At 33.6% G+C, this 25,785-nt stretch overlaps 2 protein-coding genes across 8 annotated transcripts; one reads left to right on the forward strand and one right to left on the reverse strand.

Annotated features, from left to right (window-relative positions):
* The first annotated feature begins 19,193 nt into the window (after positions 1-19,193).
* LOC114297836 (uncharacterized) lies at positions 19,194-22,687 on the forward strand. 6 transcript variants are annotated; one of them, XM_028242311.2, is made up of 5 exons: positions 19,212-19,415; positions 19,535-19,614; positions 19,993-20,368; positions 21,364-21,398; positions 21,493-22,687. In XM_028242311.2, exons 3-5 carry the CDS (start codon positions 20,035-20,037, stop codon positions 22,432-22,434), a joined length of 1,311 nt encoding a protein of 436 aa, XP_028098112.2. In that variant the 5' UTR covers positions 19,212-19,415; positions 19,535-19,614; positions 19,993-20,034; the 3' UTR covers positions 22,435-22,687. The 6 variants fall into 6 exon arrangements, with proteins under 6 accessions (XP_082778384.1, XP_028098112.2, XP_028098110.2 ...); XM_028242309.2 differs by having other exon boundaries at positions 19,237-19,415; positions 19,535-19,609; XM_028242313.2 differs by having other exon boundaries at positions 19,297-19,415; positions 19,535-19,609; positions 21,367-21,398.
* A 101-nt stretch (positions 22,688-22,788) lies between these two features.
* On the reverse strand, positions 22,789-25,512 carry LOC114297838 (NAD(P)-binding Rossmann-fold superfamily protein). Of its 2 annotated transcripts, none has more exons than XM_028242315.2 (8): positions 25,173-25,512; positions 24,892-24,984; positions 24,562-24,640; positions 24,363-24,441; positions 24,163-24,202; positions 23,930-24,064; positions 23,604-23,741; positions 22,789-23,269 (listed from the first exon to the last, which is right to left on the reverse strand). In XM_028242315.2, the coding sequence occupies exons 1-8, from the start codon at positions 25,391-25,393 to the stop codon at positions 22,999-23,001; spliced, it is 1,056 nt and encodes a 351-aa protein (XP_028098116.2). In that variant the 5' UTR covers positions 25,394-25,512; the 3' UTR covers positions 22,789-22,998. The 2 variants fall into 2 exon arrangements, with proteins under 2 accessions (XP_028098116.2, XP_028098115.2); XM_028242314.2 differs by having other exon boundaries at positions 23,930-24,067.
* Between the last annotated feature and the right edge of the window lie 273 nt (positions 25,513-25,785).

Here is a 25,785-nt window from a genome sequence, read left to right on the forward strand (position 1 = left end):
TATTGTTAAGCTGAACCAAACACATCAAAATAATTTAAATTAAATTAAAAATTAAAATAAATTAAAAATAAGTCCTACCAAACAGGACCTATACAATATTCTTTTGAGGTAAGCTATACTTTTAATTATATACTAAAAAATTAACATATCATACCAGTAATAAAGGATTGGAAAATGCTAGAGGTGCCAAATTTTCTACCAAATAAATGACCAAATGTCTCACATGGGTGTGGGGCTCACAAAATTGCGGACCCCACACCTATATGAGACATTTGATCATTTATTTGGTAAAAACTTTGGTGTCCCTAACATTACCTAAAGGATTATTTAAAAAACCAAAGGAAACATAAATAATTATTTCCTTCTGTCTCTTCCTCTCCCCTGTCTCTTGTATTGGTTAGTGTGAGAGATGTATGATATAACGTGCCAATGATTTTCCCTTGGTTCATTGTATGTGTTGATTGAGGTTTGTGCATTTCTGTCATAGGCTCCGTTTGATAAGAGTTAAATGGTTTTTTTTTTTTTTTTTTTTTGGTTATTTTAGTCATAAAAGATAAAGTAAGTTATTTTAATTACAAAAAATAAAATATCACATCAATCCATAATTATCACATTCTTCTCTCACAAAAAAAGTCAAAAAAATTAAAAAATCAAAAAGTCTTCCTCAAACTAAACTTTTTAACTCAAATTAAAATAACTCAAAAAATTAAAAAAAAGTTAAAAAGCGAAACTAACATTTTTATGTTAGAACTTTGAAACCAAGCTACATGTTCCAATGCTATGGGTTGATCAAGAGTTGATTTTATTTCACTTTTAAATTAAGATAAATTTCGAAAGTCACTAGAATTTATTTATTTATTTCTTTAATATCTGATATAACGGATGTTTAGCCTCCGTTTAAGAAGTGATTAATTTTTTGGCTTTTTAACTTTTTGATTATTTTAGTCTGAGGCTAAAAAGCCTGGTTTGAGAAGAGCTTTTTGACTTTTTGGCTTTTTAGACTTTTTTTGTGAGAGAGGAGTGTAATAATTATGGGTTGGATTTGATGTTTTGTTTTTTGTGGCTAAAATAGCCTATTTTGTTTTTTGTGACTATTTTAGCCCCTAACCTACCAAAACTAACTTTCCAAACAAAGCCTTAGGCCAAGTTTGGGAAGACTAAAAAAGTGCATTTTTCGTCTTTTTGGACTAAAAAATTGAGGTTGAAAATATGGATGTTTGGGTTAACTTTTTGACTTTTTATTGAAAAATGTGTAATAAAAAATTGTAAAAATTGATTTGTAGGGAAAAATTTGAATTGAGAGTTGTGCAGCCGTAATTGTTGACTTTTGGTGAATAGTGTTAACTTTTTAACTTTTTGAGTAACTTTTTGACTTTTTAGCTTTTTTGGAAGTACCCAAACTTGACCTTAGTAAGGTTAATAGAAAATAAATTTGTTTCAGTAAAATTTTATTTTTTGTTATGTTTCTAGCACAAACAACTACCATAACAACTAGCAGATCAATCTTAAGATCGTAACTAAATATAAAAAAATATTTTAAGAAAAAAAAAATGGGCAAATTACATATACACCCCTCGAGGTTTGGTTAAATTACAGATACCCCTTGAGGTTTCGGAAATTACATCCCGCCCCCTGAGGTTTGTATTTTCATAACAATTTACCCCCTGGGGTTTATATTTCATAACAAATTACCCCATAATTTCTTATGCAAATATAGCATTCAGGGGGGAATTCGTAATTTCTCAAACCTCAGGAGGTATCTGTAATTTAGCCAAACCTCGAGGGGTGTATATGTAATTTGCCCAAAAAAAATTATAGAAAGGATTTTCGTTAAGAAAATATTACCTACCCAAACAACTAAACGTTTCGGCACAAACAACCAATATGCATTTTTTGGAATTTCCAACCCATTTATTGTTTTGAAACGTAGGTTTTTATGAGATAAAAAATTTTTGGTGTTTGGGAAGATAGTTGGGTTTTTATGTGGTTGGATGTGATGTTTGTGAGAGAAAAAGTGAAATGATTATGGGATTAGATGTGATATTTTGTTTGGATGTGTTTTTTTTGATTTTGCAAAACTTTTGTCTTTTAATGAAAAAAATGAGAAAAAAATTTGGGAACTTGCTTCCCAAACACCACCGTTGTTAATGGCCACACCTTCTAATAGATTAATAGGATTTTAAGTTAATGGTTAAGTGTACATGTGCCTGATAATATTGACTATTGACTCCAGTAGTTTATAGGTTGGCATGTCCCTCTGGTTTGTACATTAATGACTTGTTTAAGGCATAGCATCGTGTCAAAATAAAAATAAAAAAATTAAATACTAAAAGCTCGAAACAATTAACAATATAGGGCTTATATTATTATTTTCTGTGTACTAGTTATGCATGATAATCATCCTTCATCCTTTTTATAAAAAGAGAAAAAATCATTATTGTAATATTACTATTTCTAAGAACCTTATTCTTCTCCTACACATATTTTTAATTAATATATATGATAAAGAATAAAACAAACACTTGGGTCATGCTTGCTGAATAAATTTGGGTGGAATTGGATTTATAATCCATTAGATTCATCAATTTGGTGTTTAGTTTGTTATAGGAAGTACTTATTTGATTGTAACCATTAATCTCATATGCTTGCAAATCCAAAAAAATCTCATATGCATGGGATAAATAATTTGAGGACATCGAGAATTGTGAAATTATTTAGACAGAGCTCCGTTTGTTTTTAGAGATAGAATGGAAAGGATTAATAGTGAGGAGATTGATAGTGAGGGATTGTTAAATTATTTTTATATAAAATAATAAAACAAATAAAAAAATATAAAAAAATTAAACATTATGTTTAAAAAAAATTCCCAATATATAAAAAATAAAAAAAATAAAAAAAATTCTAATCCCCTCACTATTTTTCTAATACCATCTCTACTTTCTCCTTATCAATCCCCCTTCCTCCTCCTTACTAATACCAAGGGATTACTAACCCCCTCCCTATCTCTCAAAACAAACACCTCATTCTCAATCCCCTCCTCACTATCAAACCCAATCCCCTCCCTATAACCCCAAACAAACGGGGCTTTAATCAAATGACAATAAGCCTCCGTTTGGGAAGTGGGTTGGCTTTTTGACTTTTTGACTTTTTTAGCTATTTTAACCTGGGGCTAAAAAGCCTGGTTTGAGATAGGGCTTTTTTGACTTTTTGATTTTTTGGTGAGGTGTCTTCCAGTTAAATTACCAAACTACCCTTTTTGGCTTTTTTTAATTTTTTATTTTGGGTTTGGATTTGGCATATTTTGCTTAAATTTTTTTTATTTTTTATTTTTTTTATTTTGGGTTTGGATTTGGCATATTTTGCTTAATTTTTTTTTTTATTTTGGGTTTGGATTTGGCGTATTTTGTTTACATTTTTTTAAATTTTTTTTTATTTTGGGTTTGGATTTGGTGTATTTTGCTTAAATTTTTTTATTTTTTTATTTTGGGTTTGGATATGACGTATTTTGCTTACATTTATTTTTTTTTATTTTGGGTTTGGATTTGGCGTATTTTGCTTACATTTTTTTTTTAAATTTATGTTTTTGTCTTTTTTTTTTATACATTATTTAGTTCTTGCTTTTTAATTTATGTTTTTTGCCTTCTTTATTTTTACTGGTATACAATAACTTTTTTTTATTTATTTATGTGTTTCATTTATTTGTAAATTACGTGGGGAATGGTAATTTATGTTTTCATGTTTTTTTTAAAATGTTTTTGAATGAGGCGTATTTTTGTCGTTATTTTTTTTAAATTTACGATTTTGTTATTTTTTTATTCACTCACATTAATTTGTTTTTATATTACAAAAATGGATTTTCATGTGTTTTATTTATTTGTAAATGACGTGGCAAATGCTAATTTATGTTTTTTTTTTTTTCCTTTTTTTTTTTTGATGAGGCCTATGTTTGTCGTTCTTCTTTTTTAAATTTACGTTTCTGTAATTTTTTTTTTAAATTTGTATACATTAATTTGTTTTTATATTTGACAAATGAGTTTTCATGTGTTTTATTTATTTGTAAATTACGTGGCAAATGTAATTTCGGTTGGTTTTTTTGTTTGGAAAAACGTTTTTTTATGTCATTTATTTAAAATGATGTGGAAAATCATATATTGCCGTGGCACATGACAAAAAATGAGGGTCTGTTTTGGTTTTTTTGTTGTTTTCAACTTGTGTTTTTATGTTTTGAATTGACGTCGCACATGATAATTTCTGTATTAGTTATTTTTTTTTTTTTCTTATTTGTTTCACCTTGTTTTTTTATGTGGTTTTTGGTTTTCCAAAATTAGGCACGTCAACAACAGAAATGGGGTATATTCCCGTGTAAACACATTCTACTGATACATGACAATATATTTGAATACAGTCTGTTCCACGTGTGTTACCAATGTTATAACCCTACGAAAATTAGGTCGACTATTATATATTTCCTAACATTCTGTTATTACGAATGTAACATAATTTGTCGCGTATGCGAAGGCGCACCAATGCCATATGCGGGTCCTTATCCCCAACCGTTAAACCATCATCGTCATGTTCAACTTCTGGTATGGCATTTGCTATTGTCATAGCCTCTTCCTCGTCACAGATTGGGTGAAGAGTTATTGGATTACCTGTGTTTCGCCGTATATAATTATGTAATGCTATTGACGCACCTACTAACTGAACTTGCATATTTGCAAAGTCATACCAAGGCATGTCTCGAATAAACCCCCATCGATTTTTTCAGGCACCGAAAGTGCGTTCCACCACACTTCGTAAGGACGAGTGAACTTTGTTAAATAATTTCCTTGGCGTGTTTGCAGTCGTGTTCCGTGGAATACGTCGGAATTCTTGTTTGTGGTAACGGTTGCCTTTGAATAGTGCTAAGTAACCTATCCGGTTTGGATAGCCAGAATTGACAAGATAATATTTGCCTGCAGACAGGACAACAATGTATGACTCCAAAACCAAACATTGTGCTTCATTTTCAAGTAACATTGTTTCAGAAAAAATTATAGCCCCATAAATCTAATTCAAAGTAGGGTGTTACCTTCGTCAGGATGTGGGAATGGGACATTGTCATTTGTTAGTATCTCGTTGAATATGCGACTATCATGGATACGTCCTTCACATCCGCACGAAATGAATATGAAACACATGTCAAAATCGACCGCGGCCATGATATTTTGCGTGTGATAGTATTTCCTACCGAAATATGCTGCCGCATCTGGCCCTGTAACCCATGCACTTACATGTGTTCCGTCAATTGCTCCAATGCAGTCCTACAAACAACCCAATTCTTTTGTTGCTTAAACGGGTAACAAGTGTTTGGTTTTTTCCATACGTCACGCCCAGTTAATAATAAAAACAAAATAACTGACACTCTTTATTTATATGTCAATAATGTTTTTCAATAGTACCTTGAACGGTAGGTATTTCCGTCTAGACTGCACGTATGGATGTATACGATGCTGATTGTATGTGGGCCGACAATGAACAACAGTGAACTCTTTCATGGAAGTTAATACGTTATGTACGTGCCGAGACACAGTCTCTCCTAAATGTTAGAACCGTTCTTGGATTTCCTGATTTTGCTTCCCTTTCAACATATGGATAAACATTGCAACACTTTCTTCAACAGCTAAGCCATGTGGACGTTGCGGGACTTGTAACCCAAAATCATTTACTAATGTCTCACACAAGGCGACAAAAACTTTCTTCGGCATGCAAACATTTTCCTCAAATCGGCCCATATGGCCCGCATATAGTTCGGATATCCATGCATTCCCGGTCAGTATAGAAGTGCGACATGGCGTTTTAGCCATGTGTTTTTCGTACCATTCTGTCGCATACTGGCATGCTTGTAGAAATGTGCAGTTGTGTTCTTGTTGCACCTGGACCGCCATTTGATTAAGCATTTCCCTTATTCCGTCATTGTTGCTTCCATCCCAGGGATTCATTACGTCTACGTTGAAATCCAAGACCTACAAAAGCGGCACTCTTTCAATCAGTTTGCTTCCCTTTCATTGACTCAAATTATTTCAACAATTGCAATTAAAAAATGCCGACATTGTTTTTAATGTAAGTAATGCCGTCACCAATGTCATTAGTAACGCATGATGATATGAATTGCACAAATTGTAAATCTGTTCAACTTTCATTTACAAGGGGACCATGGTGGTAACAACCACAAAAGTTGACGTCAAAGTAAACTAACAGCTAAATTTGCAAAATATAGACATACAAAAGCTAGCAACCAAATCTGTCGTTGCTTGTCTTAAAAATAGCCATACATTTAATTTAAAAAAAAGCATCTCATTCATTTCTCAAAAAGCATGCACAACCATGCTTCCATTCCGTCAACTCATGCACTGAACTAAAAGTTTTGTTCACCACAAGTAGCAAGAAAAAAACAAAAAGGAATGAATAAAAGCATGCACACGCAACCATCCTGTTTTAATACAGTGCAAACAATAACATAAGTAAAAGTTTTCATAATGCAAGAGAAGGACATGCATCTTCAACACTCGTAGCACTGCTAAATCACATCTGCCGAGACCTAAACAGGTTTGCAAAAGGCGTCGATGCAGTACACTGGAGCTGCTTTTGTGTAAGCCACCCTACGATAGAGTCGTCATCAGGCTGGCACATCATCACCTCCCGCAAATCGACATTATCCATAAGTGTCGAGGCGAAGTGGAATAACGGCGTACCAACCAGGGATGGAATACTCGTCAGGCAATGCATGCACTCTGAAATAGTATATAGCGATTTGTTGCCTGTGAAGTGCCTCACCGTAACCTACTGATTCTTCGTACGCACCATATCTGTCAGATTGTTCATGTTTTCCGTAATAACTGACGCTCCACTTGTTGTCTTCTTCAACTTTGAAACACTTGTTGATGGCGTTTTTCTCCTTTTCCCTTTTTCAATCGGAACATGCTCCAGTGAAGAATCTGAATCCACGTTCTGTACTCCTGCGGGTATCGGATCAGCAAATGGCTGGGCTCCCAAACTATGCACTAAATCAGATAAATCATCAGCAGCTTCAGGAAGTTTCTCTTCCGGGGTCCAATGGTGCTTACTAGTAGTTGATGCCCCCATGACGACCGTCTCCATCAACTCACGATGTTCCAAGGTTTTTTTCCTGAACTTGGCGCACACCTTGTTTATCTGCAGAAATAGAGATATATGAAAGAGAACGACGTTACATTTTATATAATTAATTAAAAGTTAACTACAAAAGTTAAAAATGTACTAGTAAATGACAAATATGAAACTTGTTTGTACATGTACTTACCGATTCCATCTTGTCCCACCACTCCTCAGGTGCCTAAAACAGACCGGTGTCACAGTCAAACCCTATCCCTGACACTTCTTTACTTGAATCCATCAACTTTGTTCACGCTTGCCACTCTTTTTTCAAACTCATGTACTTATTCTTCAACTGTTTCAGTCCATGTTTTCTTCCTGTTTTTTTCTCAAATTTCCTTGCCAAGGACTTGTATCCTGCTTGGCTGAGGACTAGGAATGGGCGATTTCCTTTAGTAATCTCATTTGCAATCAACTGCAGGAAAACTCAGATTGAGTCACTGTCCCATGAGACCCTTGTGGCTGAACTGATGTGTCTCTTCAAGACTGATTGACTTTTCAGTGACAATGCCTTTGCTTTTTGATTGGGTACGCGGAGAAGTACGTATGGAAGCCATTACTAATGTACAGTTACAGAAGATTACCATCACAAATTCAGTTGTTATATACAAACGCATAAGCCATTACACATTAATAACAAGAAACAAAGAGATAGGAAGCTAAATTAGGGAGCCTATAACCATTGCACAGTAATAACATACATACACAGGTTCCATGGAACTAAGTAGTGGACATAGTTATAATAGTCATTAATACGTCGACCGTTTCGTACTAACAAAGGCAAAGGCAGCTTAAAGTCATACTAGAACATACTACCAACATACTAACAACGTCCTAACGTGTTTGTACATATTGACAACATCCTAACGTTTCTTACATACGGAACAACAAAATGACAACAACAATGCATAGCACATACACAATGGTCTTAAGGACACGCAAGGATTGTTGAATGTCTATGACATCAACCCGCAATTGCATGACTAGTTCGTCTCTGGGTGACGCATAGTCTTGGTTCTCTCGCCTTGGTTCTTCACACCAACCAATCCAACTGACACATGGCTGATCAGTGCAAATGATGGAACTATTAGTCAATGGTTTGTTAATGTTCATACAGTTATGACCGGTAAAGAATTGGTGACTCACCACAGGGCAGGGACATGCATAGTAGGGACGACCTGGATGTTCGGCGGACCTGGAAATCTTAACAATACAGGGGCCATGTCCATAGGCACACATTCGTCGTGGCCATGTACTGGAAGTTGCAGTAGAGGTAAACGAAGCCATGCTATGATTTACAAACATTCGGAAGTGACAATGAATCATGTAAGTAATTAGTTTATGTTATCTGTCTATTAGGTTAAATATTATCTAAATACGATAATGCACATGTTTCAATAGATAGGTATACGAACTGTCAACTTCCTTCCGTTTATTTTAAAGAAAAGCAGCCTACATTGTCATGGTTTCACTGTAAAGGTGGTAATAGAAAGGTAAATATGTAATTTGGTAAATTTAGATTTCAATGAACATAACAACAAGGCATGAACACCGTGTGTTTACATGACTGAGATAAAGAATTCATGATCAAATTGTATTATTACTTTTTTCCTACTTATTATTATTATTATTATTATCTTCTGATGTTTTTTGAAATTTCCGAATAGTCTATTGATATCAATAATTTTGAAGATTAAAGTTTGTATGCACTTGCACACACAAATTAGACTTACTTTTTTGAATGAAAAATATAGCATTAATTTATATATACTTAGACTAGATCAACTGAGAAAGAGTTATATTCAACTGGTAACCCATTCAGCTTTCAATGAAGATAGATATGAATGAAGAAAGCAGAGGGTTTTATCCGCATGTAACATAATGAAGGTAACAGTGTTTGAAGAAGTGAAGTTGAATAAGGACAACCCAAAAATGTGACCGTATAAGAATCAAGACTGCATGTGAGGAGTGTTTTTTGGAAGAGAGATGGAGACATTCTCTTCAGCATTGACAAATCAATAGGTAATTCACTTAATAATAAATCAATAGGTATTTCACAGATGGAGACATCGTCTCCAGCATTGACTCAAAAAAGACAGAACCCATTCAGATGATGTGTTTTCCTTATTCATTGACAGACCATTTCATAAATGATCAATAGGTAATTCACAGATCATAAATGAAGTTTATCATGACAGTGATAAGTAATCAAATAACCAATGTTGACTAAAATGAATTTTGTAACAGAAATTGATATTCATTCACAGAATTGATGTCATCAGTCAGCAGTTGTATACATAAATTTGAAATTGTGATCTAAAATTGATAATTTGTAATATGAATTATAAGGGAAAAAAAAGAAATGCAGAACAGACTGTTTTGAACAGAACATGTTATTTTTATTTTTCATATGCTGACTGTATTTTAATCTTTACCATGAGTTGATCTACATGAAAATATAAGAACAGATACATATATCTGCCTTCAAACCGAACAAATTTATATATAAGAACAGATATATATCTGTCCCAAATGTGTGAAATGTAACCATAATGAACCCAAACTGAACAGATTTTACAGATTTTCATATAAGAAAAGATATATAAATAAGAACAGATATATATTAATTTATATATATATATATATATGTGCCAAATGTGTGAAATGTAACCGTAATGAACCCAAATATGACAGATTTTACAAATTTTCATATAAGAACAGATATATATTAATTTATATATATATATATATATATATCTACCCCAAATGTGTGAAATGTAACCGTAATCAACCCAATCACGACGGTAAACAAATAGATCGGTCATGAACCCAACCCGTTATGAACCCATACTATGCAGATCGGAAGCAGGGGCCACACAGACGCGAAAAGGGAAACGAAATCAGTTAGGCCATAAAGCATTACCTGCAAATCGGTTTGTGTTTGAGAGGGTTGGTTCTTGTTCGCCGCAGCGGATGCGTACTCCGGTGCCGATCGCCTCTGCGAAGTTGGTTCAGATGTCGTCGTCGCCGCTGGTATACATGAATCGCCTATTTCGCTTGTTGTGTGCCGTTTGAGAAGGTTGTGTGTGTGATGAGGCGTTGTCCCTCAGAATCGAAGGGATCTCTTCAGAGTATTTTGGTAAATTTACCCCAATAAGGGTTTCAAACATGCCCGTGAATGCAGTTTTGTCTCCATGTAGCTAAATAAGCCCAATTTGTTCGGATGTGGCTAATTTAGCCCAAGTTTTGCTTCCCAAACGGTGCCTAAATGTGTCAGACGTTATTTTATCTCTAATGCCATAGTAGCCAAACATTACAAAAGACCGAATTGAGGTAGAAAATAATCATGGATTAAATTAATAGGGACAATTAATGCCCAAATATTGAAATTTTTAAATACTATCGATGAAACAAACAAGACTTATGGTACACATGCATTCAACATGAGTTAGTAAGAATGTGCCTGGAAATCGAAGGAGGTGACATTTATTATTACAGTGGTACTACATGCATTATTTAGTGTACACATTAATGTACCAACTAGTATTATGATATCATTAATGACCTTATTTATTATACAAATTATAAATACCTAAAACTTCTAAAATTATGCTACATCATCGGTTGGTACACTACTGTGTACACTAATTAGTATATATAACATTATTCTTATTATTAATATATATGTCATTAACCTAATAAAGACAGCTAAATCATTAAGCAATATAATCAAAAAATTGAAATAGAGAAATGGGAGAGTACTCTTGCATGTGCTCTGGTATGTAGGGATGGCAATTTAAAACCGGCCCGATGGGGACCCGACTCCCCGATCCCGAATTGAGCGGGTTTTCCCCGAAAAATACCCCCGACGGGGCGGGGATGGTGATTAAAAATCAATCCCCGAACAGATTCGGGCCGGGGACGGGGATCAGTGTTCTAGTCCCGTACCCTGCCCGGCCCCGTCCCCGATCCCCGGCCCGGTTTTATCCCCGATGTTCAATTACAATTTTACCCTTATATATATATATAAACCAGGTCAGTGTACATTTCTGTCTACCACCCGTGTCCATCTCTCTCACTGACTACTCTCTCTCTCTCAAATCCACCACCGCCGAGCCTCGCACCAGCACCGCCGACCACTGCAGAGCCTCGCACCACCACCGCCGACCACCGCCAAGCCTCGCACCACCACCGCCGAGCCTCGCACCACCACCGCCGAGCCTCGCACCACCACCGCTGACCACTGCCAAGCTCGCACCACCACCGCCGACCACCGCCGAGTCTCGCACCACCACCGCCGAGCCTCGCACCACCACATCGCAACTCTCATCCACTCCCTCTCTCTCGACGAGCCTCGACACCACACCACAGATGAGATCTTTTTTTTCTTTTCTTTTTTCAGATCTGTTTCAGACAGATCTGATTCGTAATTTTTTTTTTTATATCTGTTTCAGATCTGTCTCAGATGAGTTGTATTTTCTGATGATATTGTTGATGTATTTTTGGATGATGTTGTTTTATGTTGCTGTATTTTCGAATGTTGTTTCAGATCTGTTTCAGATCATTAACAATTTTGTTTCAGATCTGTTTTTAGATGATGTTGTTGTTGTTGTTGATGAGTTGTATTTTTTGAATTTTTTTTTTTTTTTTTTTAGCCGGGGAATGCTCGGGGTCGGGGAAACCCGATCCCCGTTGGGGGCAGGGGTGGGGACAGTGATAGGTTCCCCGTCGGGGATCGGGGCCGGGGCCGGGGCCGGGGAAAATTCTACCATCGAGGATCGGGGACGGGGAGTGCGATCCCCGGCCCCGCCCCGCCCCGCCCCGCCCCGCCCCGTTGCCATTCCTACTGGTATGTAGTACTCTTGCATGTACTTTTCCTGATTACATTAATAATTACTCTTTGTTTTTTTTAGCAATTAAAAAATAAACAAATAAAGAAATGTGAGAGTTTGGGTGGACAATTATTAATAACTAAGCGTTGTTTTAAAAAATAAGTTAAAAGTTAGTTTTTAAATTTTTTTTAGACTGTTTTTTAAAAAAATATAAAAAAATAAACAAGCAATATAATTCAAAAGATATTAACTAACTTTTTAACCCCTTACCAAAAGAGCTTTAAGTAACATATCTTAAGAAAAAGGAAGCAAAGGATGACCATGGAATCACCTGCCATGCTTTTTCTATGGTTAAGTTTTGATTGCATCTTAGAAAAGAAAGAATATTAATTAAAGAGGTTAATAGGATTATTTTGGGAAGATAGTTAAAAATTATCTTTTAATTTTTAATCTATTTTGGATCATATCATTTCTTACATTTTGTACATATTTTTAAAAAAAAGTTTAAACGACCAACTTTTAACCATCTACTCAAAAATATGCCTATGATATTGTTAAACGGAGGTGAAATCAGGTGGTGAAAGTATGTGGCTAGCCATTATATGAAAATAATCAAATTAATAGAAGTTGAGAAAATAGTGTTATTTTCTAAGCCGTAGTTTAGTGAGGAGTCATTAGTTTAGATGTGTGGGGACATAATTTTTAAATAACAACACGTGGCCGACATGACACCTAAGTGTCAGTCGAGGTGTCACGTGTCCTTGACTTGACGCCGAGATCATCTCGGCTAGGCCGAGTTTATCTGCGGAAATATCGGAATCCAAGATAAGCGGATGAGGGACAAGAGTCCTAGAATAAGAGAAGACTTCAGTTTGGGTAAAGATAAGACTCTTAGAGAGTTTATCTCAATCCTACTGGGAGTCCAATATTAGCAGTAATCCTAAGTTCATTGAAGCTAGGCTTCTGTTAGGACTAGGTTTGTGTTGGCTATAAAAGACAGACACCCCCATGGGTCTAAGGTATACTTTTATGTTCTGAATAGTGAGTTAAACACTTTTGCTATCTTTGAGAGATAACCGACTTGATCGTCAGAGTGCCCCCGGTGGATGAACCACCGCCGGAATCTCTTCTTTTCGTGATAGGTCGTTCGGGCCTAATCTATTCTGCCAGTGTTCTCCAGCTGAGTGCTTGATTGGCAGTGTGGTCGGAAATTGACACACACAAGATGATTCTTTCCGAATTTATTTGTTGAGTTCTACCTATGTCAATATAGAGATAATAAATTCAATTTTTTTTGTCGCGTATAATTTTTTAAGTGCGGCTCCATTACAAAAGCCCTGTTTGGTAGAGTTGTGGAAAAGTGCTTACACCTTATGTCTAAACAGCTTATAGCTTATGACTATGAACATAAGCTGATTTCTGACTTATAAATTAAGCATCTCCTGCCCCACTTAAAGAATAAACTGATTTCTGACTTCCAAAAAGCTATAAGGTATAAGCTATAAGCTAAACCAAACACATCAAAATAGCTTAAATTAAACTAAAAGCTGAAATAAGCAGTTTTTAAGCTGCACCAAACAGGCACAAAGAGAAAAATGCTGTGAAAAAAACACAAAAAACAATAAATTATATATGTCATTGTTCTTTTTTAGCTATTCTTGTTGATGGGCCTTTACACTGCATGCCTAGTAAATTAGAGAAGTTATTGATTGGTTTTTGGACAATTTCACGCGATGTTCTAACGCGATTGATGGAGGGAGTGGGATTTACAAATTTGTATTAAGTAATTAAAGAATGTGAGAGAATATGAAGAATTGTGATTAATAACAGACATGACCATGTGACACCTCATAATCAACTAATAATTTTTGTGTAAACTAACTTTGAGCTACTGGGCTTAATGACAATTACATATACATTCCACGAGGCATGAATATCTTTAATAATTATTCAATGGATTGCAGGAATCTTGAGAGTAAATGAAAATGTGATTTTGAATTTTCATGATTTTACTTTGCGTTTTCATGATTTTAGTAATTGAAACGGTTTAAATAGAAAAGTAATTTATGAATATTTAATTCAATAAGAGTCAAATTCCTAGGTAACGTAAGAATTTGATTCTTACTTTTAGAAGATGCTACATTATGCACTTTTAAAAAGGTGTATATGATATATTTTTCATAATTTTTTTTATAAAATTTCATAACTTAAACATAAAATGTCATAACTTTTTAACTACAAAAGTTATAATTTTTTTTCATTGAAAAATGTCATAACAAAATCTTAACGTGTCATAACAAAAATTATAAAATATCATAACATTATAATCCCTAATTTTAAGGTACACATCATAAATTTGCTATTCATAACTTTCTTATGATGTGCACCATTTGAAAATGTGCGCATTGTAAATTTCTCCCTTACTTTTTCATAAGAATCTCACAATTTTATAAAAATATAAAATGATAAATTACAAATACACCTCTTGAGATTTGCTTAAAGTATAAATTGCCTCCTGTGTTTTGAAAAATTACAAATACCCCATTGTTAGAATTTTTTATTTAACAAAATTAACTAAAAAAAATAAAATTCATAATTATTTTCCTATACAATAATAAAAATACCTAAATTATTAATTGAAACATATTTCTAACATTATTAAAAATTGTTACTTGATTTGATAATTTATTAATAAAATGGACGATTTGTTATGTAATTAGAAATTTTAGAGGGTGAAATGTAAGTTCCAAAACTACAGGGGAAGTTTTGTTTTTTAATTAAATCTCAAAAAGTATATTTCTAATTTACTCAATATAAAATAATAATTGTAACCATACTAAGCCCTGAGGTTCCATGTTTTACACTCCCCAAGGCCAACTCTCAGGAATTGATGCAGTGGTCTTAGGATGACCCTCTAAGTGTTGGACGACCCATATTCAGGACTTGGGTGTGGAGTCGAATCCTACCAACTGCACTCTCTGACTGAAATAGTGCGTGAGTTGTGGAATTGGTGCACACATCCGAAATTTATCCCTCGTCCTATTTCGATTAACCGACATTAAATAGTTGACTCTGAAATCGACGAAAGACAGGCTAAAAAAATTTAGTCCTTAACCCCTCCAAAAAAATGATACTAATGCTTAAATAACATTGATATATATATTTTTTTGTCCCCTCGAAGTGTAATGAGATCATAGAGTTGATGCTAGACATAATCCACCAAAGGAAAAAAGACAATACCTAACAATCTTTCTTCATCAATAAAGCTCAACATTATTATTTTTTTCCCCACAAATCCACAGTAATTAGTTAACAAGTATATTTATGAATGTGATACCTTACATACTCCAGCATTTCCATTTCTAATAATCTATGGTTATATATATATATATATATATATTTATTTATTTATTTTTAGTAGGTGGAATGTAACTAAGCTGTGACCTCACAGTACAATGTAATACATCAATTACAGGATTGAGGGTAGGTTTTTTTTTTTTTTTTTTTTTTTTTTTCCAGACGAAAAAAGGATGTTTTGAGGTGTTATTATTATATCTGTGGGTTCAGTTGCCAGTCTAATTTAACTCAATCCAAACGAGATGACCCACCACTGAGACACTAATGAAGTTCAACCACACGCCACAGACAATTCCAGATTTCGAAAGAAGTACAAGTGAGATCTCCGAAGAGAGTAAGCTACGAAGCATCGGAATTCATCTCTCTTAAGAATCAAACCTGAGTCACGTTTGTGAAAAGGAATTGAGGATAATTTTTAAATTTTTTAATTTTTTTGAAAAGGAATTGAGGGTAGTTGATTAGCAGCTTTTAACGTGGGATGACCAGACATTTCATTTGATTAAGCTTTTTCTTTTGAAAATGGGATGTTGCATGAAAGGCAACACTGTGAATATGATGTAAAACTAAAATGACATGCTCATCAAACAATTCAAACTATTGGATAGATAGAAGGCAACTCTTTTTTTTATTTTTATTTTTATTAATCCTTTTAAATAAAAAAAAATTAGGTTATGATGACATCATCTCGAATCAAAGAACAGTAAGTTGGTTTCCCTTGTTGGCAACATTTCTTCTGCTGGAAATTAAAATAATTTTGTAATAATGGTTGCTTTTACTACTTTGCCTTTTTTTTTTTTTTTTGGTGTGTTGAAAAGAATTTTGTACATAATTTATATACATAGCAATGTGGTGCTCTTGAACGAAGAAAAAGTACTAAATTAAAAGATGAATGGAGTTAACTTGACTTATCTTGATCGATTAGATAAGAGATTCTCATATATATATATATATATATATATATATTTGTTATAACCACGTGAATACTTTTGAGAGTATTGAATAATTTTTTTAAAACGATACCACTTTTTCTAATTATTTAAATTTAAACTAAAATATTTAATAGTAATTTATAATTTTAAAATTATCATCTACTTTCTTTACTATCTAATTATAACAATTGTTTTTATTTTACTTTCTCTGTATAAATAGGCCCGGCCCAAAAGGACCTGCGCATGATCTATGACATAGGGGCTTTTCCATGTTTCAAGGTTACAAGTGGGCCATGACCTCTACCTCTCCTTTTTAATGGATTTGGAGCTCTTCACATGAAGATTTTATATTAAGGTGATGCTAATTAACTTCAAAAATTAGATTTGTTTTTCAAATTTAATGATGTGACATTATTTTAGAATATCTAAATTAATTTTCTCTCTTTCTGTTATATACCATTGAATATAAAAAATAAACTTGTATATCATTTTTAATTTTTTTTTCATTGAACCTTTGGCTGAAAGTTAGTTACCACCTTGACAAAAATATTAAGCGATAAATTAGGCACAAATACAACTCCAGTGGCGCTACATGCACTAATTAGCATATTAACTAGTGTATCAACACTAGTTATGACATTATTAATGACCTCATTCATTATATAAATTATAAATATCAAAAACATCTTTAATTATGTCATATCATCAATTAATACATTAGTTAGTATATTAATCAGTGCATATTGCATTATTCATACAACTTATAAGGACAGTGGTGATATCTCTTTAAATTGGAGTATCTTGGACCCGGGAGTAAATAGGCATCATTAACACTTTTTGTCCCTTTTGGGCCGGCCCAGTATTTGGACTGAAATCAGCTCAGAGAACAGACGCAATTTTTCAACATGAAGCAGATCAAGGCCCAAGAACAGGACTGTTGGGCCAACTAGTAGGCCCATCGTTGGCAGCTGCTTTCCTTCTCATCAGTTGTCACTCCGTTTTCAGAAAGGGGAAGTCTGGGACCAGACTTAACCCACGAGAATTTTTTGAATAATTGTGGGGTGAAAATTAATTTATATAGTGTAAGATTCATATAAAACTTATGTGAAATGTGATGAAAATTGATTTTTAAATAATTTCGGAGTTGATAAGGATCGATTTGTAATATTCTTTTTTTTTTTTTCAGAAAGCAGCAGTCAGAATAAAAAGCATTTATTAGAGAAGAAGGCGTAGTGCGCACTCCGCGTGGCTAAGAAGAAAGGGATTCCTTTGCTTGCCCCGTTTGTTTCACTGGATATAAAATGGAGTATATAATATGATGTGGGATTTAGTCAGGATATATAATGAATAGGATATAGGTATTGGATAGTATATCCCCCAAGTCATGTTTGTTGACTTGATATATAAGATTGGATATATGTTATGCATGTTTGTTTTACAAAATATATTGTGAGATATAACAAGTAATTTCCAATATTGCCCTCATAATATTATATTATATTAAATTAAATTAAATAATATTATATTATATTAAATTCAAAATTTATATTAAATTATATTATATTAAATTAAATTAAATAATATTAAATTAAATTAAATTAAATTAAATTAAATTAAATTAAATTAAATAATATTATATTATATTAAATTAAATTCAATAATTATATTATATTAAATTCAAAATTTATATTAAATTATATTATATTAAATTCAAAATTTTATATTAAATTATATTATATTAAATTAAATTCAATAATATTATATTAAATTAAATAGTATTATATTATATTAAATTCAAAATTTGTATTAAATTATATTATATTAAATTAAATTAAATTAAATAATATTATATTATATTATATTAAATTCAATAATATTTATATTAAATTAAATTCAATAATTATATTATATTAAATTCAAAAAAATATATTAAATTATATTATGTTAGATAGACAAAAGGGTAAATTGGACTTTTTACATCATATCCCAACCAAGGGGATATGATATAATGGGAGGGGGGTGGTATTGTATATCCTCTACTTTTGGGGGATATACAATCCCACCGGATATTATATCCCCTTCAAAAAAAAATTATAAACATGGGATATATAGACCCCACCGAATATAATATCCAATCCGAATCTTCATATCTCCCAATCAAACAGGGCCTTAGTTCCTCCTTTAACCGTCGTCTCGTTCAGAGAGGGAAAAATGATTAACACGACCTGTGGTAAAATAAAAGAGTAAGGTTAAGAATATTAAAATTTTTAGTAAATGCTTTTTATATGGTGAGGGGTTGTTTGGAATGTGTTATGTAAGTATATTTTTTAATTTTGTAGTTAAAAAAATAGAGAAAAAAAGATATACGTTTATGATAATTTTTTAAATTTTTATAAAAAGATGTGTAATAAATATAGTAAAATTAAAATGATTATTCCACTTTTATTGACTTTTTAACTTTTGAATAATTAAATTCAAAAGGTAAAATAATAATTTTACCCTCTAAGCTACCTTCCCAAGTTTCTCCCAAATAATATGAATTTTTTAATTTTTTTTAATAATTTTTTAACTTTTATAAGTTACTTCAAACAAAGACTTACATTGTGAGTGTTTGGAAAGTGAGTTTTTTTTATAGGTTTTTTTAGTTATAGGATATTATTGAAGAAATTTTTTTTTGTATTTGAGAAGATAATTGAATTTTTTTATAGTTGAATGTGATATTTATAAAAAAAAAAATAAAATAATTATGAAATTTGATATGATATTTTGTTTAAATTTATTTACTTTTTTAATTTTATAACTAATTTATCTTTTAGTGAAAAAAAAAAAAAAAAAAAAACCCTAAAAACTAACTTCTCAAGCATCTCCATTATAAAAATATTTGATAAAACTTTTGAATCTCACATCCTCCAAAATAAAAAAAGCCGAAGAATGAGTGAAAAAGCACATATCATTATGTGGCACAATTCCCCAAAGCGTCACCACCTCTAACTCCGTCATAACGGACACCATCACACCACTCTCTGCTGCCGGGAATCCCAACAGATATATATAATAATAATATAACTCTGTCCGACTCTCTCTCCTCATTCTCTGCCTATTCCCACTCCGAAACCTTAATTCTGTAAGTCTTAACGATCCTTTTCGCAAGCGTATTTGGTGTCGTGGTTTCCGTTTGATGAAAAACCCTCGATTTTTCTGTATAATTTTTTTAATGGTTGTTTTTCGTATCATTACTTGTAGTATTGTAGGAGGAGTTGATTGATTTTGGGAGTTTTGGATGCTTGTTCAAACTCCTCCGTCCTATGCTTTCTTCAAGTAAGGTGTTATTTGTGAAATCCAATCCTCTGTCTGACATTGTTTTACATTTTTTTCTTGAATTTTGAATTTTTGTAATTATGGAATTAAAAACTTTTATTCTTAGTCATGCTCTATATTTATTTATTTATGTAAATGTTGCTTTTGAGCTAATTGGAGGGCATATCACATCAATTTCTATGTCAAAAAGTCTAGGCGCGACCGAACACATATCCATTCTACGAGGGTCATATATGCTTTAGTTAAATCAAATAAATTAATGTTTTTTTTTTAATTCTATGTCAGATGGGTCTTCTCCTCTCCTAACATTTCAATTTATGGTGAACCGAAACAGTTTTTTGTTATATGAATTATTTGTTTATTTGGGGTTTTGTTGATTCCAGGAAGCTTTTGCAGCAGCCTTCATCATTTATATATAGGTGAGTATGGGGTCAGCTTGTTGTGTTGCTAGAAAGGATAGAACCTTGATGATCGAAACCAATGAAGATACTTTGCAAAAAAATATGATATCTTCACCATCATGGAGTTTCCAGTGGGATACTCAAAGGCGCGTGGCAGGCCAAAGTGAGAATACTTCATGTGAACCGTCTCATGGAACCAGCACAAACAGTAGCATGGAAATGGAATTAAACGGGGCATTGGTTATAAATGGGAGTAATTTTTCTGGTCAGGGAAGCCCTCTACGAAATTTTGTAACTCCCACATCTCAAAAGTCTCCACTTCATGAAGGACCAAGTGCAAATTTGATGACTCCTTTAGGTAAAGCTTTAAAATGGCATCTTGTTTGTCTTTTTACTACTTTTAGCTGTAGAGCATTTCTTGGTATGATCATTTAAATTTCCTGTGGCACAGAACTTAAAAATGATTGTTTGCTTTTGATAAGTTACGAAAGGCCATCATTGCAATTAGTTTCCTCTATAGGCTCAATAACATGATCACATTTTGGGGCCAAAGCTCCTGTCTAACTCGATTCATCATCTTTCCATTTCTAAATATGCATCTGTATATGTACTATTGTGTGATAAAAGATTTTGTGCCTTTAAAGCTCCAGCTAATCATGTATATGCAAATAGTAACCATGAAAAAGCATTCAGTATTATTTTTATTAAAAGATTGCACAAATTATTTAAATTCACATATGCATCACTAATCACTAACTAGTAAATATAAGAACACCCTGATAAAAAGTTACTACAACGTGATTATTAGCATATCTGCCACTGATGGAGGTCGTAGCCATTGTGAATACTATAGTTATATGGCTCTAAACCCGAAAGGTATGGATGCATTAATGAAAAAGGATAGGACGTAAGAGTTCAGTAATTTCTTGGTGTTATTTGGTATCCGGTGCTTCTCTGTCAATGATTCATTTTGCTGATCACTGCTTCCTACACATTCTGTTACTGACATTACATGTCATGCTTAAAGTTTCTATGAGTAGACACCTATGGCAATGCAGTGATTTCTGTTTTCTGGGCTTTGCTGATTCTCGTGGCCTTGTGAGCGATGGATATCCTTCCTCTGGATTCCATGTGTTAATGTGGATTGTTTTGTTCATTAAACTTAACTGGTCAAAAAACTTATGGTAATGTAATAATGTTGATAACTTTAGATATAGTGAGGCATGGTCTTGTATGCTTTTCCTTTACATTGTAATTTCATTATCAATTGCAAAAAGTAGCTCTATTCGCAAGCTGTAATTTTAGTGCTTCCATTTTCTATGCTGACTGATATGATTTACATGCTTGTTGCAGTAGATATAACTCTGGCTAGCAATGAGAATGCAAAGGTGAGATTGGATCCGATTGGAACTGAAAGACTGATTTCCTAAGATACCTAATTTTCGTTCTCCCCCTCAATTAGATTGTCTTTTAATCTTATAGGTACAGACCTCCATACAAGCTCTGGAAATTGTAGATTCATCTGCCCCAAGGGTTTCACTTTCTGTACCTTCAAGCTCTTCTTTCACGATGCCAACTGCAGATCCTTCATCTTCCCAAACTTGCTCACTTCCAGCAAACTCAACCCAAGCAAGAAGGGCTCACCATTCACCTAGACACCAGCTTTTAAGGCAACTCTCAGATAGTCGGATCCTGGGTCTGAAATCGCCAAACAGTTACTTGCCCTCCGAGGGTAGGCTATCTTTTTTGCTCTCCACATGCAGTGACGAATTAACAATCGGATCCCAAGGTGGCTCTTCTGATGGCTGGTCCACACGCACCTTCTCTGAGCTTGTGGCCTCTTTTCAAAGAGAAAGATGTTCCTTCGACAGTGATTTTTTGGGCTCTGGCCAAGGCAAGTTAAGTGAATTTAGCAGTACCTTCTCATATTCGCCTTCCTTTGATCTGCAAACTTGTGGGGTTTGCTCAAAGCTATTGACACAGAAATCATCATGGAGCAGTGAGCTGTCAGTCAAAGCTGTACTGGTCTGTGGGCATGTTTACCACGCTGAATGTTTGGAAACTATGACATGGGTGGCTGACTGTTACGACCCTCCTTGCCCAATTTGTACTGTTGGTGAAAAGCAACTGTCAAAGATGGCCAGAAAAGTTTTAAGAGCTGAACCAGAACTGAGATCGAGAAGCAATAAGAAGATATGTAGGAGTCGAGTTGTGGATAGTTATCATGATGCTGAACTCGATGTTCTTGATCACCAAAAAACTACCAGTGAGGAGGAAAATTTTCCAAAGATGGAAGCCAGTTCAAGTGGAAGGAGATCCTTTGCAAAGCCCTTCTTGAGGCGGCACTTTTCACTTGGATCTAAGCGGAGTAGACTGCTGTCAGAGAATAACTCTGCCAAGGAGTTTGGGGCAAGATATCACTAGGATTGAGCTCCCCGATTGGGTAGGAGCTTGCACATTTGCCTCATAATACATGTTATACTAGCCTCCAGGAAGTTTAGTAGTGTGTGTTCAGCTTTGCTAATAATTTTGCAAAATTATATGTTCAGAAATTCTGATATTAATGTCAAAATTGAAAGTGAAAGTTAGCAGCATTGGATGCCAGTAGAAGTTCAAGGATGTCCTACATCTTGTTTATGACAACTTTGATATAATGATTAAATTATTGGTGCAGCAACCTCAATGCTATTCAGTTATTACAGGTAAGAATGTAAGAACTTTAACCTTTTTGTTAGAAGGTGAAAAATAAGGAAACTTGAGCTAGTAACTGCTTCCTAATTAGAGCATGGGGTGATAACAAGTATTATTTACTTACAGTGCTGTGACAATGTTATGAGTAACATAAATTAGCATCTCTCCACACACAAATTCTGATTCCTATCCCCCAACATCGACAAATGAAAATAGTAAAAAAAACAAAAAACTTTAAAAATAAAAGCAGAGGCAAAACATACTAGATGCTGTTGCAACTCATATGAACTTAGGAGACTATAGAAATGGGTTATCCATATCGTCAACAATGCTCTTCAATCCAGATTTATAACTTGGATGAAATAATCTCACTCCAAGTTTTTCCTTTATACGAACATTGGAGACTCTCTTCCCTTCCCTCAAACTTCTTGTGGAACATGATTCTGCCTCATTGCGAAACACAGGTTGCTTTATATGTCCAGGCCATTTTTTGTCAATTAAGTCCCAAGAATATGAGAATACTTCAATGCGTGGCGCAGGTTCATCATCCACTACATTGTAGATTGCTCTGCAATAAGAAAAATCGAATAAATCAAAAAAATATCCCAAGCTATATGTAGTAAAAAAGCGGAGGCAACGAAAAAAAAAAAGAGGTTGACAACAAGAAATCACTCAGATGCCTGTCCTCAAAAAACAAAAATCAAGACTAAAAAAACAAATGAAAATGATAGTTGGCTAATTGGGAGGCCAATCACAATGACAAACAAACAATTTATTGCTTTGTTAACAACACATGGTCTTGTATTGTAGGACTTTAAAAATTTTACGTTTTTACACATCATGTGGGCAAATTTTTCATGAACTGCGCAGAAAAGGGAAATAATAAAATCAACTGAACCTACCCCAGGGAAGGCTTATAAATACTGGCCCTTAGTGCTTGACAAATGTCAGCAAAATGAATTCGGGAAGTGTAATGCCTGGATGCCCTCCTCCTTTGAATTTCTGATGAAGGCTCCTGCTTAATCATGGTGTCCACAGCACTGCAATAGAAGATAGTTCATAAGAAAGTGAGTGTTGCTTGCACAATGGTTAGCCAAATGATATGAAAACTATGAATTTTTTTATAAGTTTTTTGCAATAAACCATCATAATGTGAATCGTTATCCATTGGTTCCAGATTAAAACAATGTCTTGTATACATCAATCACTTTGAATTGTTCATTACAACCTTCTGCCAGGGCCATAGATACCTCCAAGTCGAAATATTTGTGTTGAGATCCCTAAATCATGGCCCAATTTTAACCATCCTTCCTCAGCAGCTAACCTTGCTTTAGCCTTTTCATCTGTAAGGCTTACTGGATAACTGCTACAAGATCACACATACACATACAGTGAGAGATAATTGATGCTAGCTTACCATACAACTCAAATGACAGTGCTTGATAAAACTACTACACTTACTCCTCATCCACCCACATACCACCACAATTACCATATACACCTGCAAGTGAAAAGAGATACGTCCAAAGTAACAGAGAACATTCAGGTGCTTGATAACACGGTAAATAAAATCATATGATATTTTCGTAAAGTTACGGATAACATTCGAGTGCTTGATAACACAGTAATCAAATAAAAAAGCAATCCTAACAAAAACATACTGGTTGATGACAAGTAACAGAGCCACTTGAGGTTTCCATCCATTAGCCTACTTTTTAGAAGTTCTTCATGTTGCAGAATCTGCATAATATATAAGAACATAAGCATACTAGGTAGCATGTGGAAAGAACCCATCACAAAAATAAATATTTAAAATTAGAAACAAATTTCGAAATACTAAAGCGCACATTAATTTTGTACCGGATCACCAATACCAACAAGGGGAGGGATGGAGACGAGGAGGTGAGTGTGATGGTTCAAAACATTTAGGACTTCCAGTCTGAAATAAAAACTCAATAATGTAGGTGCAAAGAACATAGCAAATAACACAAATTGATGAATCTAGCAATACCCAAAAAACAAAAAAGAAAAAGAAAAAAGAGAAACCTTAAAATATTGACCAATGTCTTTACATAACCTATGAGATATTGAAAATCAAAGAAACCCAACACAAAATCTTATATTTTGGACAATTTGCATAGAAGTGTGGCATGAACTTGAGGAATCACCATAACAATCACAGAAACTCACTCTGGTTCATTTGCATTGAAAAGATAAATATCAAATCCCATTTCCTCAAGTTTCTTTTTCTTCAAAAGGCTAGTGCAACTCCCAGATACAGCCCTACAATTCCATGTCCAAATTGTCAAGTTCTATAACAATTCAAAGTATGAACAAAAATCAAGGTATTGAAAATCAGATAGAGAACACAAATAACAAATCTAATTTCAAAATTAATGGGTTCAAATTACAAATGAAAATTAGGATTTTTAATTAATATCAAAAAGCAGAGAACCTAAAAGAGAGATTACCATCCATGGTTCTTCAAATCTTGAGCGAAGAACTTGCCGACAAAACCCATTCCCATGATGAACATGCGATTCGGAGATTCCGACTCTGACATTTCGGTTTCTTGACGAAAATTACTAGCCCTAAAACAGGGGAGGAAGAACGATGTCGTTTGGGAGCTCGGAATGCGGTGAAAAAGGAAGCTTGTTGCCGGAAACTGAACACACATCGGATAAATCTCCATCCCCGAAATATCGGACAAATCTCCGGTGATCGGCCGAGTTCGTAGAAGAGCGAAGATACTACTGCTGTTTCGACTTTCGAGGGTATTGTTCACCTGGTTTGGTTTTGATTTTCGAAAAATACTTTTAAAAAAAATTATTTTTTAATTTATATATATATTTTTTGTTTATAATAATTTTATTTTAATATATATATATATATTTTTAGTTTAAACACACTTAACATAAATATACTAAAACTATATAATATTTATGAAAAAAATCGTTAAAAAATTAACTAAATACAAAAACTATATAAAAATATGAAAATTTTTTCAATTTTATCCGTGTTTTTCCAATTTGCTATTAGCCACTAGAGGTGGGCAGCGGATATACCGATCCGCTAAAACCGACA

The sequence above is a fragment of the Camellia sinensis genome, chromosome 3, assembly GCF_055761805.1.
Source record: "Camellia sinensis isolate YWXY chromosome 3, ASM5576180v1, whole genome shotgun sequence".
Lineage (NCBI taxonomy): Eukaryota > Viridiplantae > Streptophyta > Magnoliopsida > Ericales > Theaceae > Camellia > Camellia sinensis.

What these genes read in the sequence shown, in the direction of transcription:
- LOC114297838 (XM_028242314.2), bottom strand. Translation starts at nt 25,393, where the DNA reads ATGGAGATTTATCCGATGTGTGTTCAGTTTCCGGCAACAAGCTTCCTT. An exon ending in TTCAATGCAAATGAACCAGA is followed by an intron (nt 24,641 to 24,891) that starts GTGAGTTTCTGT and finishes TTTTTATTTCAG; the next exon opens with ACTGGAAGTCCTAAATGTTT. An exon ending in GGTATGTGGGTGGATGAGGA is followed by an intron (nt 24,068 to 24,162) that starts GTAAGTGTAGTA and finishes GTGATCTTGTAG; the next exon opens with CAGTTATCCAGTAAGCCTTA.
- LOC114297836 (XM_028242311.2), top strand. Translation starts at nt 20,035, where the DNA reads ATGGGGTCAGCTTGTTGTGTTGCTAGAAAGGATAGAACCTTGATGATC. An exon ending in AAATTTGATGACTCCTTTAG is followed by an intron (nt 20,369 to 21,363) that starts GTAAAGCTTTAA and finishes TGCTTGTTGCAG; the next exon opens with TAGATATAACTCTGGCTAGC. An exon ending in CTAGCAATGAGAATGCAAAG is followed by an intron (nt 21,399 to 21,492) that starts GTGAGATTGGAT and finishes TTAATCTTATAG; the next exon opens with GTACAGACCTCCATACAAGC.